This window comes from Lithobates pipiens, unplaced genomic scaffold (assembly GCF_037356315.1).
Source record: "Lithobates pipiens isolate NorthernLeopardFrog02 unplaced genomic scaffold, aLitPip1_a1.2 Scaffold_19, whole genome shotgun sequence".
Lineage (NCBI taxonomy): Eukaryota > Metazoa > Chordata > Amphibia > Anura > Ranidae > Lithobates > Lithobates pipiens.
Genome location: NW_027507764.1, coordinates 289,420,718 through 289,433,177, shown reverse-complemented (window position 1 = coordinate 289,433,177; position 12,460 = coordinate 289,420,718). Strand labels below are relative to the sequence as shown.

At 47.4% G+C, this 12,460-nt stretch overlaps 1 protein-coding gene across 3 annotated transcripts in view; it reads left to right on the top strand.

Annotated features, from left to right (window-relative positions):
* Positions 1–12,460, top strand: part of CTNNAL1 (catenin alpha like 1) — a 417,111-nt gene that overhangs the window by 389,710 nt on the left and 14,941 nt on the right. For all 3 annotated transcript variants that reach the window (XM_077492001.1, XM_077492002.1, XM_077492003.1), the window contains exon 16: positions 10,908–10,964. In XM_077492001.1, coding sequence (XP_077348127.1) covers positions 10,908–10,964 — 57 coding nt within the window. The remainder of the gene's footprint in view (positions 1–10,907; positions 10,965–12,460) is intronic.

Here is a 12,460-nt window from a genome sequence, read left to right as displayed (position 1 = left end):
GTATTTTCTTCCCTCAGTTAATTTGTAGCATTTTGAGCACAAACATTAAACTAGGAGTACCGGGAGCAGGACTGGTCCAATTCCTCCCCTAGGTGAACTGGGCATACGAGACCTAACATATTTGTAGCCATTTCAAAGCTAATTTCATCCTGGACAATATGCATGTTGGCAATCTGTAAACAGTAGGTATTCAGAGATATGAATACTTATGGAAAACTGAATCTGTGACATGGTCATAAACACTTGACACCCCCATGGCCACTCAGCCGCTTAATTGGTCAGATGGTCTCTGACAACACCCCCGTGATTTCAGAAAAAAAGGAGGCTGCTTCTGAAGTTGATGGCGCTTGATGGAACACAACTAAAGACAGGTCATGTTATGAGATCCAATTTACCATCTTGCTCATTGACTGAAATCTGCTGAAACAGGACATTGCACATATTCTCATTTTTAAATCTTTTTTTCTCTTGTAAAAGCAGAAGGATTTTTATCTTAATGCATTTTATGTATTAAGATAAAAAAACACCTGTGTGGCAGCCCCCCCAGAAACCCCTAATTACCTACCTGAGCCCCTTCTCTCTCCAGCGATGTCCACGACCCTCTCAGCCATCCAGGACACTCCTGATTGGCTGAGACAGAGCAGCGGCACCATTGGCTCCTGTGGCTGCCAATTGGTCAGTCAGCCAATCATGGGAGAGAGGGGGTGGGGCCAGGTCAGGGCTCCATGTCTGAATGGATACACAGAGCTCTGACTCAGCTTGGGTGCCCCCTGTAGCAAGCTGCTGGCTGAGGGACACTCGGAGGGAGGGGCTGGGTGCAGCGAAGAGGGACCCGAGAAGAGCAGGATCCAGGCTGCTCTGTGCTAAACAAACTGCACAGACGTGGCACGTATAAAATGTTTAAAAAAAAAAATCCTTTACAACCACTTTATTAATTCTCTGTTGCTTTATCTCTTTATTTCTCTGTAACACCCTTTTTCTATTAATATTTTATTTGCACCACTTTGACCTTTTCATTATTAAGTCCTATTTTGAAAAGTGTTAAAATTGTCTCTAAAACTTTTAATGCAAACTAAAATTCCTGGCTCTTGAACACTACTGTATATGCTAAATCTCTGCATGTGGTCTGTGGTGATGCAAATCTTGTAGCAGATCTGATTCTTCGGTAAAAGTGGGTGGTTGTAGTTCAGTGTAGCGTTAAGAATTGGCTCTGCCCTGAAGGATTGTAACCTATGTGGAAACAGTCATTAGAGACAAGCCAGTGCATATTTTATCTTTAAAAAAAAAAAAGAGACATACAGCAACAGCTCCTTCCTATCTCAGTTTTCTGCTCTATCTTTTCTTTTTGCAAAACATGCCTGGTTTAGCAGATTGCAATATGAGTAAAAATGACATGTGTGCTGAGTGTGAAGCAAGAGGAATTAATATCCTTGGCAAGAATCATGAAAGCCTGATTCATGTCCTGCCGGATGATATACGGGCAGACCTGAACCTGTAATAGAAGTGGTTCCCACTACTTCAGAGGCCAGTTCAGAGACTGACACTGGAGTATCAATGAATGTTGCATCCAATCCAAAGCATGAGGAAACCAGCACCTTTTGTGAGTGCCTGTAATTCGCATAGAATCCCTGCAGGTGTCGAATGCACTACAATGCATCATGGAGATGGATTCTCTGGCATATCTGCAGTTTCTTGAGCGCCAGGCTGAGGCAGAGAGGCTGTGGTATGCCAGACAGAGGCTGCACAGAGGGAGGCTGATTGCTGGCAGGAACTGGAGATGGCTAGGCTCCAGCAGTAGCGACAAGCTCAGAACCTCCGATCCCTAGAGCACAGGAATGCCTTTCTGCCTGTGAGACAGGCAGCCAAATTTCAAGTAATGGGAAAGGACAGTGACAGTGACATTGACATGTATCTTCTGTTATTTGAAAAAACATGCCGTCGGTACCGTCTACCCCATGTACAATGGGCCAGTACCTGACACCAGGCCCTGTATACATATGTCAAATTGTCAGTGGACCAGGATGACGATTATGAGACCATAAAGGCTGTGATCATCCAAAAGTATCAGTTAACGCTGGAAGTGTATCGGAAGCGATTTAGGTCCTTGCAAAAGGAACCTGGGGACTCATACACAGATGGTATATCGTTTGCGCACCACATTCCAGCAGGGGACCAGAGGCTTGAAAGCCAAGTCCCTGGCGGATCTCATGGTTCAGGATCAGCTGCTTCACCTCTGTCCTGCAGATTTCAGACAGTTTGTGTTGGAGCGAAGGCCAGCCTCTGCTAAAGCAGCAGCAGAACTGGCAGATATCTATATCAACACTCTGGTATCTATCGTAAGGCTCCCCCAAATGGCTGGAAAGGAGGGAAATCCCATATGGCAACAGCGTCTATCCCTGTGAGTCAAGTTTCACAGCAACCAGCACCTGCAGCCTCTGGTGTCACATCAATCTCAATTGACACCAGCAGATGCTAAAGCTGTGGAAAACCAGAAATGCCTCTGTGCCCTGAGCAGAAAAAAACCTCACCTGCAACATTCTCTGTGCCATTCATCCGCAGGAAAGTTCAGCTAACCACTGCCAATCTAGCCAGTCACCGTGGGCAACCAGACCAAAACTGGACACAGGAGCTTAAGTCACATTGGCCAGACCAAAGGTGATCAAAAGAAGGAACATCATCCCAGGAAAGTTTTTTTTACCATTATCAGAGTCGGGGGGCGACTCTAATGAGGCCGCTCATAAGTACCCTGTGCCTATGTTTTAATTGGCATGCTGGGAGTGGGATGCGACAGAGTGGGCGTCTGGGACAAGATCTTCACAGCCATTTTGGGTGCCAATTTAGGTACCCCTGTTTCTTACTATGCATCTGCTAAGAGCACCCTGAATGCCCCCTCTGAAATCTCTGGCCCTACCGAGGTACTGTGTACAGATGTTGGGTTAATATTTGGGCAAACCAGAGATGAACATAGGAGGACCCTGTATTTCCACTTCACCCTTCCCTTTCCCTAAGGAAGGAAAGGAGAACCGGAGATACCCTAGCATATGCAGTTATCAAACACGTGTAGTTGGTGCTAACCTTGTGGGTGCTAATCTTGTGGAAGTTCTGACTCTTCAGGAAACTTCTGTGGTGGTAGTTAAAAGGGGAATTGCTTAAATAACTTAACCCAACTTAACAATTGCTCCCAGGCTGCTGGTACGTAGATCATGGTCTCACAAGTTGGAAAATCATTGTGCAGGGTGCAGCTGAGAGTTACGATGTTATGCAAGTGACAGTGCAGTGTGAGATTGGCCAGTCCTTTGAGATGAGTTGGTGAGAAGGGCAGGGGTCTGATGACCGCATTTGTCACAACATCAAAATGCTTCAGCCCCCTGGAAGATTTGGTTGCTCAATAACCAGGCCGTTTTTATGATTGGGCACTGCGTCGCTTTATCTAACAATTGTGCAGACATGCGACGTTGTACCCAAACAAAATTGTCCTGTTTTTTCCCACAAAGAGAGGTTTCTTTTGGTGGTTTTTGATTCTGCGTTTTTTATGTGCTATAAACAAGAACGACAATTAAAAAAAAAAAAAAAAATATCTTATTTTCACAGACTGACACAGCTTCTCCCTTTAGACCATTGGGTTGTTATGCCACCTTCAGGAGAAGACTAGGCATTACATGGTAACATGTGATAATAAAACTAGAACTTTCTAATTCCGCCCAAGGGGTGGTCCCTTGGGTAACAACCCCTCAGCATGCTACTGCAACCTCAGTTTTATTTTTGCCTAGTGAAGGAGAAGGAACTAGGATCCCTGACGGGCCCATCAGTCCATCTTTTTTTGTGCAGAAGCTTGGCTTTTTGCACAAGATGATAGATCCTGTGATCTGCTATCAACAGCTGGCTGGGTGACAGGCTGGATACCCTTATCCTTGTAGTCTCCCCAGCCTGGCCATCGAGCGTGTGCGGACCAGAGCTCCGCGCTGGGACGGCCACGATTAAATTTTTAGCTCCAGAGGTGGTCGTGAGCTTTTATGCTCTGGGGCGCACATATGACCGGGCTACTGATGTCTGCGTCAGTGTGCCGAGGCCAGAAGCCACCCTGTACTGATCAGAGAGTGAGTCTGTAATGATATGTCTCCCAGCTCTTCAGGACTGTTAAGTACAGCTCTCCCTGCCTCGGTGGGGCTGAGCAGCTGGGCATTCGCTGGGAGGTCGATTCGGGGTCCCTCACCTACATCTCTTCTCTCCCAGTCCCTATCTTCCCTCCCCCCCTCCCTGTGGGGGATGCTGCATGTGGATGCTGAGCGGTGTATGTGTGTCTGTACAGGGGCTTTTGGGGGGGGCTCTCACCTGTGGGTGGGCTGCGCTGGCTGGCTCTGTCCTGAGTCCTGTTTCTCATGTCTCTGGAGGTGCCTGTGAGGCTGTGCCTGTGTCCCTTGCAACGCTGATCACCATTTGTTCAGCTCTGTCCCTCATGGTTTCAGCATCAGCGGCCATCTTTAGTGTGGGCAAGGGAAAGCATGCTCTCCTGTGCTTCGGCGGCCATTTTCCCTGTGATTTGTCCTGGACGCCCGGGGCCATTTTCTAGAAGCCTGAACATGTTTTTCAGCTTTCTCTAGCGGCAGCATGTGTCCCTGTGCTCTGGCGGACATTTTCCCTGTGTTTTATGTCCTTATACTGGACGTTGGGCGGCCATTTTCTTTGAGCCTGAGCACGTTGCAGAGCGGTTTCAGCGCCATTAGCAGCAGCTTCCACTGGCACAGATGGATCCCTCTGCACCTGGGAGCCAACAGAGACCACAGGCACTTCTTGCTGGATAGCGCAGAACCCTTCAGGGTGGTGAGTCCTACAGGAAAGAGCCCCTCAGCCAGCAGCAGCAAGGAGGGTGGGACTGTGTCACCTGTCCTAAGTCCCCTTCGGGTGGCAGACAGGGTAGGGTCAGCATGGCTTCAGAAACTGGTGTTTCTTCCCTCAAAGTCCAGGCAATTGCAACCAGTTCGCCTGCGGAATGCGCAGTGCCCTTGGACGCCTTGTCGGTGGTCCTCAATTCATTCGTTGCCAAGATGGAGGAGGTGCGTGGGCGCAAGGTGCTAAAAAGCGGCCCCTGCCCCCCCCCCCCGTCCTCTGGGGAGAGCTCTGATGCAGACTCAGGCCCTGCTGAGGCTGGTGACCCCTGCTCTGTCATTTCAGATGACGCTGACCAGGACCGTTCAGACAGTGAGGATGAAGTCCCTGTTTGGGTCCATGCACAACAAAGTGCTTGTTGGAGCACTTATCACAGCTGTGTGTGATACCCTAAAGATTCAGGAGCCAGCAGATCCCTCTGCTGATGTAGCGGTCCCTTTTTGGGTCCCGTAAGCCAGCCATTCACCTAAGGTGTTCCTGTATCTGACTTATTTTGACAAGTTCATTTACAAAGAATGGGGTCGACCTTTCGGTCCCCAAATACATGGCGGTGCATTGCCCCTTTGAGGGGAGCCTTCTCAAAAAGTGGTCGGCTCCTCCGGTCGTGGACCCCCCAGTATCCAGGTTGAACAAACTAACCACGATCCCGGCAGAGGGGACTCCTGCATTTAAGGATCCCACAGACAGGAAGGCCGAGGCAGTGGCTCGTTCCTTGTTTACGGTTGTGGGGTCAACCATAAGACCAGTACTGGCATCCGCACTTGTGTTGCACCATGAATTGGGAGAACAGCAGGCTTCTCCTGTCTGCGTGGAACTAGCAGACCAACTAGTACATGGCCTTAAGTAGTATGTTTGTGAGGTGGCCCTGTATACCCTCCCCCTGTTATCCAGGGCTTCAGTGTCAGCAGTGGTGCTGAGGCGGCTGATTTGGTTGAAATGCTGGTCTGCTGACCAGGCATCCAAAAAAGCCCTGACGGATCTTCCCTTCCTTGGCGACCAGCTCTTTGGAGCCTCTTTGAATGACCTTAAGAATGCCACAGGCGGTAAGAGTACACTACTCCCACAGGCCAGGAAGGCTAAGGAGCCACGCCGTAGGCAAGGGCCCTCTTTTTCCGCTTACAAACAGATTTTTCGTCCACCTGGAGCTTCAGCTAAACGTCCCGTGCCTGACAGGACAACCACGGAAGGGCAGAAACGTCCCTGGAACCGCAAGCCTAACAAGCCTGCGAACAAAAGTGCTACCACATGAAGGTTTGCCCCCACCCATGACTCGGGTGTGGGGTCGCCTTCGAGAGTTTTCAGCCCGGTGGTCCTCTCGACTGTCCGACCAATGGGTCTGTGATCTGATTTCCTATGGCTACAAGATAGATTTCCTCTCTTGGCCACAAAACCGATTCTTCCCCTCCGGCATACCCATTCTCCCGGCTCGCTGGGAGGCCCTCTTGGGGGCAGTAAGAGCCCTGCTGAATCGCGGGGTGATTGTACCTGTTCCGGAATCGGGGTGTTTCCAAGGGTTCTAATCAAACCTGTTTGTAGTTCCCAAGAAGGAAAGGGGTACGTTCAGTCTTGGATCTAAAAGCCCTCAATCACTTTGTGAAAGTGCAGAGGTTCAGAACGGAATCAGTTCGCTCAGTAGTCGCTGCACTCCAAGGGGACTCCCTGGTGTCCTTAGACATCCAGGATGCGTACCTGCACATACCCATATGCCTCCGGCATCAAAAGTTTCTGCAACTGCAGTCGGGGAAGCCCACTACCAGTTTGTGGCTCTCCCTTTTGGTTTGGTATCAGCCCCCCCGAGTCTTTACCAAGGTATTGGCTCCTGTCTTGGCATTGATACGGCAACGCGGGATCGCAATCGTGGGTTACCTAGACGATCTCCTGAGAGCATCTTCCGCCTCAGAGTTAGAGGAGGATGTGGTGATCACCATGCAGACCCTACAAGAATTTAGGGGGCGGTTGAACCTAAAAAAGTCAGTGATAGTACCGACTCAGCATTTGGAGTAATTAGGCTTGCTGCTGGACTCCAGGGAAGCGAGAGTGTTTCTCCCTTTAGACAAGCTGCAGACTCTCAGAGCCGCGGTAAAACTGCTGATGAACCGCAAGTGGTCGTTGCTGAGCTTCTGCATGCGAGTCCTGGGACTCATGATGGCCTCCTCCAAGGCAGTACCATATGCCCAGTTCCATACCAGAGTCTTGCAGAAGGAGGTCTTGAAAAAGTGGGACAGATCTCCATTGTTCCTGGATCGACAGATCCAGATGAGCCAGTTAGTCAGGGGTTCCCTGATCTGGTGGCTAAGGTCCCTGGTGCTTCAGTGTGGGAAGTCGTTCCTACCTCTGAAATGGACGGTGATCGCAATGGACACCAGCCTATTCGGCTGGGGTGGAGTGATGGGAGTTCAGTCGACTCAGGCCCTCTGGTCAAGGGAGGAATCCAAGTTGCCCATCAATCTGCTCGAACTGAGAGCGATCAGGCTATGCCTCTCCACATGGTCAATGAGACTGCAAGGGTGTCCGATCAGCATCCAGTCAGACAACGCCACTACTGTGGCTAACGTCAATCACCAAGGAGGAACAAGAAGCTCGGTCGGCCATTTACATCCCGGGTGTGGAGAACTGGCAGGCGGACTATCTAAGTCGTCGGAAGCTGAACCCAGGAGAATGGGGCGTTGCATCTGGAGGTGTTCAGGCTACTGTGCCTGTGGTGGGGCACACCAGACGTGGATCTTCTGGCCTCCCATCTCAATCGGAAGGTGCCGAGATTCGTGTCCAGGACAAGAGGTCCGTGGGCAGACGCATCGGACACGCTGGTGGCTCTGTGGGATCAGTACCAGCTGATCTACACCTTTCCTCCACTGAAACTGTTACCACGTCTGCTTCGCAGAGTGGAAGCCAAGGGGATCCCAGTAATACTGGTTGCCCCAGATTGGCTTCGGCGTCTTTGGTATGCAGACCTAGTGCGCCTGGTGTCAGACGCTCCCTGGCGACTGCTGTTGCGAGAGGACCTTCTGTCTTAAGGTCCGATTCTCCATTCTGCTTTACCATTGCTGGCTTTAACGGCATGGCTATTGAGAACCAGGTGTTGAGGAACCGGGGTCTGTCGGACTCGGTGATCCCAACTATATTGAGAGCACGGAAATCTTCACGGAAGATATATCTTCATACCTGGAAGGCCTGCATCTCCATGTGTGAGGAGAAAGGATGGCATCCGCGCTCCTTTTCTATATCCAGGATCCTGCTGTTTATTCAGCAAGGGGTTGACCAGAAATTCGTGTTAAGCACCATTAAAGGACAAATATCAGCTTTGGCTGTCCTTTTTCAGTGACCCCGGCGTCTCACTCTATATTGAGTACTTTTGCTGAAGTGGTGCGACATGTAGTCCCTCCGGGGCGTCCACCGTTACCCCTGTGGGATCTGAACCTGGTATTACCGGCGCTTCAGAAACCGCAATTTGAAAATATCAGTTTCCCCTGTTGACTCTTTTTTTTTTTTTTTTTCCCCAGAAAGTGGTCTTTCTAGTGGCCATCACATAGGCCAGGAGGGTTTCGGAACTGGCGACCTTGTCCTGAAAGTCGCCCTATCTGGTTATCCACAAGGATAAGGTGGTATTGCGTCTGCAACCATCTTTTCTGCCGAAGGTAGTCTCGGCATTTCACATCAATGAGGGCATTGTGTTACCATCTCTGTGTCCTAAGCTGACACATCTTAATGAGGTGGTCCTTCATGCTCTGGACGTGGTTCGGGCTCTGAAAGTGTATTTGTCTGCCACGGTTCCTTTCCAGAAGTCAGAGTCACTGTTTGTTTTGGTTGCTGGTCCAAAGAAAGGCATGGCGGTCTCGTCGGCCACCATTTCCAGGTGGATCAGACAGATTGTAGTACAAGCCTACGACTTGAAGGGGCAGGTGCCCCCCTTTCCGGTCACAGCCCACTCCACAAGGGCAATCGGAAAGTCTTGGGCTTTCCGACATCAAACATCTGTCGTTCAAGTGTGTAAGCAGCGACCTGGTCATCTGTCCACAGGTTTACAAAGTTCTACAAGGTAGATGTTAGTGCATCGGGTGATGCCTGTTTTGGCCGCAAAGTTTTGCAGGAGGCTGTATAGTTGCAATTGCATATGCAATCTTTTCCCTTTTTCCTGTTTTTTGGGTAAAAACGCAGTACCTTTAAGTTAATGCACTGTTGCATTTGTTACCACAGTTTTTGGTGCGGTTTGAGGGTAGTACTTCTCCGTTGAGGAGCACCCTGTTTTTTTGTGCTGGTTTTCCACACACTAGTTTTTTTTTGTTTTGTTTTTTGTGGATAAAGTTTGTACTAGCTCCCACATGCAATGGTGGATGAAGTTTTTTATGCTGTTTTCCCACCGCTCGTTTTGGCACTGCTTGGGGACGTCCCAATGGTATAAAGGGAGAAGCTGTGTCAGTCAGTGAATATAAGAGAAAATAGGATATTTTGTACTCGCCGTAAAATCCTTTTATCTATCATTCACCGACACAGCACCCGCCCCCTCATATTTTTCTTTACCTTATACTGCTTGTTGACATACTGAGGCTGCAGTAGCATTCTGAGGGGTTGTTACCTAGGGATCGTCCCTTGGGTGGAATTAGAAAGTTCTAGTTTTATTATCACATGTTAACATGTAATGCCTAGTCTTCTCCTGAAGGGGGCATAACAACCCAATGGTCTAAAGAAAGGAGCTGTCAGTCGGTGAATTACAGAGAAAAGGATTTTATGGTGTGTACAAAAAATCCTATTATCTTTTACTTTTTGCTATAATAAATATCCCACATTTTTTATCAAAACAATATTTTTTTTTCCCCACTGTTTATGCCGATATGTATTCTTCTGCATATTTTTGGTAAAAAAAAAATGCAATAAGCGTATATTGATTGGTTTGTGCAAAAGTTATAACATCTACAAAATAGGGGATAGAATTTTTTTTTTTTATTGGGACTGCCACATTATGGCGGACACTTTTGACACATTTTTGACTCCATTGACAATTATACAGCTATCAGTGCTATAAAAATGCACTGATTACTGTGTAAATGTCACTGGCAGGGAATAGGTTAACACCAGGGGGTGATTAAGGGGGGTTAACTGTGTTCCCTAGGTGTGTTTAGAACTGGGGGGGGGGGAAGCGCGGTGAGACTGTCTAGGAGGAGAGAGATCAGTGTTCATACATCATGTGTTCATTATATGTGTGTTCATACTATCTCCTCTCTCCTGAAAGAACCGGGATGTTTGTGTTTACATACACAGACATACACAGATCCTGGGTCTCGCACTGTCGCAAACAATCGCGGGAGCACGGCGGTCATTGCACATCATGTGCCCTCGCATCGAGGCTGGGCACATGCTGCGGGCTTGCATCCCTAGTGGCCAAAAGGCAAAGCGACATAAGGTAATGCCATCCTGCCGCAGTAAAACTGGCAGCTGGTCGGCAAGTGGTTGAAGTGATACTAAAGCTAGAGAGAAAAAAAAAGATACTGTACAGAGCATTTTTTTTTTTTACCTCCTCTTTAGGGGAGTCCCCACCAGTGTTGTCTGCTCCTCCTTCCTCCGAGTGCCCCTATAGTAACCCATGTGCTTGGGGGGGGGGGTACCTGTGCATGCACCTTACCGATCCAGGCTGTGTGCGTCCATAGACACACACATGGCATAGTAAGTCACTCCCTACTTACAAGTGTGTACACTCCAAATATGTATTTGATTTATATTTTAATATTTATGCCATTTATAGATTTGACAAAACGTTTAATTATTTTGTAAGAAGATCCTCACTTATGGTATATTTTCACAACTTTTGCACAGCAGTGTGTGTGCGTGTGTATATATGTGTGCGTGTGTATGTGTGTATATATGTGTATATATATATATATATATATATATATATATATATATATATATATATATATATATATATATATATATATATATATATATATATATATATAATTTATTTATTTTTGGTCTGTTTTTTATGCTTTTCATCACATCAGCAATGACTTTATCTTCCTCCTTAGGTGTTTGCAGCAGCCGGTATAAAACTTTCATCCGTTCTTCAGACATTTTCAAATCAGGTAACTCTTCTCCTAATATGTAAATGTTTACCTTTTCTTTGAATGGAAAGTTCAAATGAAGGTGTTAATAGATACAGATCAAGGTAGTCTTAAATAGAGGCAGTAGACAACAGTGGGGGATTTGACCAGATTTCTACATACATGAAATGTTGACAAATATTTGGCACTTATAAGAATAGGGTTATTTTAGAAGTGTTCATCTTGTCCAGATGCAGGTGCTATGGATACTTGCACAGACAAAGGGATGTGACCTAAATCTGAGCAGCCCTAAACTGGGGCAAGGTGGACAAAAAAAAGCTAGAGCAGGCATGTGTAGGGCTCTTTAGGTATCTCCACATGTCTACCTGTTGCTGTGTAAAAAACATGTATATTACTAAATATTAACCATCACTTTATGGAATGCTGTTTTTTTTTTTTTTTTTTTCATTACACATTTTTGTATCCCATGTACTGTGTATCTGCATCCACATGGTGGGGCCATCTAGAACTAGACCAGAACTGACACTCTGCAATAGACTGAACAACTTCTGGTTCCTCCAATTTGTCTGCTTCAGTCACACATACACTGTCCATTTACAGCCTGAAACCTTGTTAAATGTACATTCTTTTAATCTACTTACTGTTTCAGTTACATTTTCTGTTCATTTAAAGCAGAACTACATTGCATCTGTGCACCACAAACCAAAAACACTATTTAATTTAATTTTTATTATTTAAAGCAACCTCACCCACCCATGTCTCCATACTTTATTTTGCTGAGAAATCACTTTTGTAATAACGTCCCCTAGGGTTTCTGGTCGTGGTTGTCTTAAGTACAGGCAGCGGATTCATGTAGCATTTACTTGGAATCCATCTTTCCTTGGCTCAGGCATGCAGGTGGGAGAGTGTTCATGGCTAAGAAAACATCTGCTCCCCTTCTGAAGACTCCTGGGATGTATGATGACATTTGCCCTGACCAGTGGCCTTTTTTTTGTTTTGGGGGGGGGGGGGGGGGGGGGTGGTAAATAACTATCAATTATCCGCCCACTCCTGGTTGGTCAGTCATACAGCTCAGCAATTACCTCATCTAGGTTGCAGGCAGTGGCTCCTGTGTCCTCGTCTCCTCTTCTGCATTACGGCGGCTTCCGTTGTGCGTCTTCTCCCTCCTCCTCCTAGGCATCCAATAGGATTACCTGTCCTTGAAGCCATGCATACATAAACTGCAGTCACACCACACGTATGACTTATCACCGTGAATTGCAGAGTGAGAGCAATAATGCTAGCACAAGAGCTCCTGGCTAACTCTAAAATGTCACCCATTGAGATGTTGGGGTACCATTAATTTCTTTATCGTACATCATGGGACACAGAGCCTAAGTAATTACTTAATGGGTTATGGGCCACCTTCAGGTGTTGACACTGGTATACCCAATCAAGGAAGTTCATTCCCTATATAACCCCCTCCTCCTGGCGGCTCTCCCCAAGGGTCCCTTCTACTAAGGCCAGACCTGTTCTCA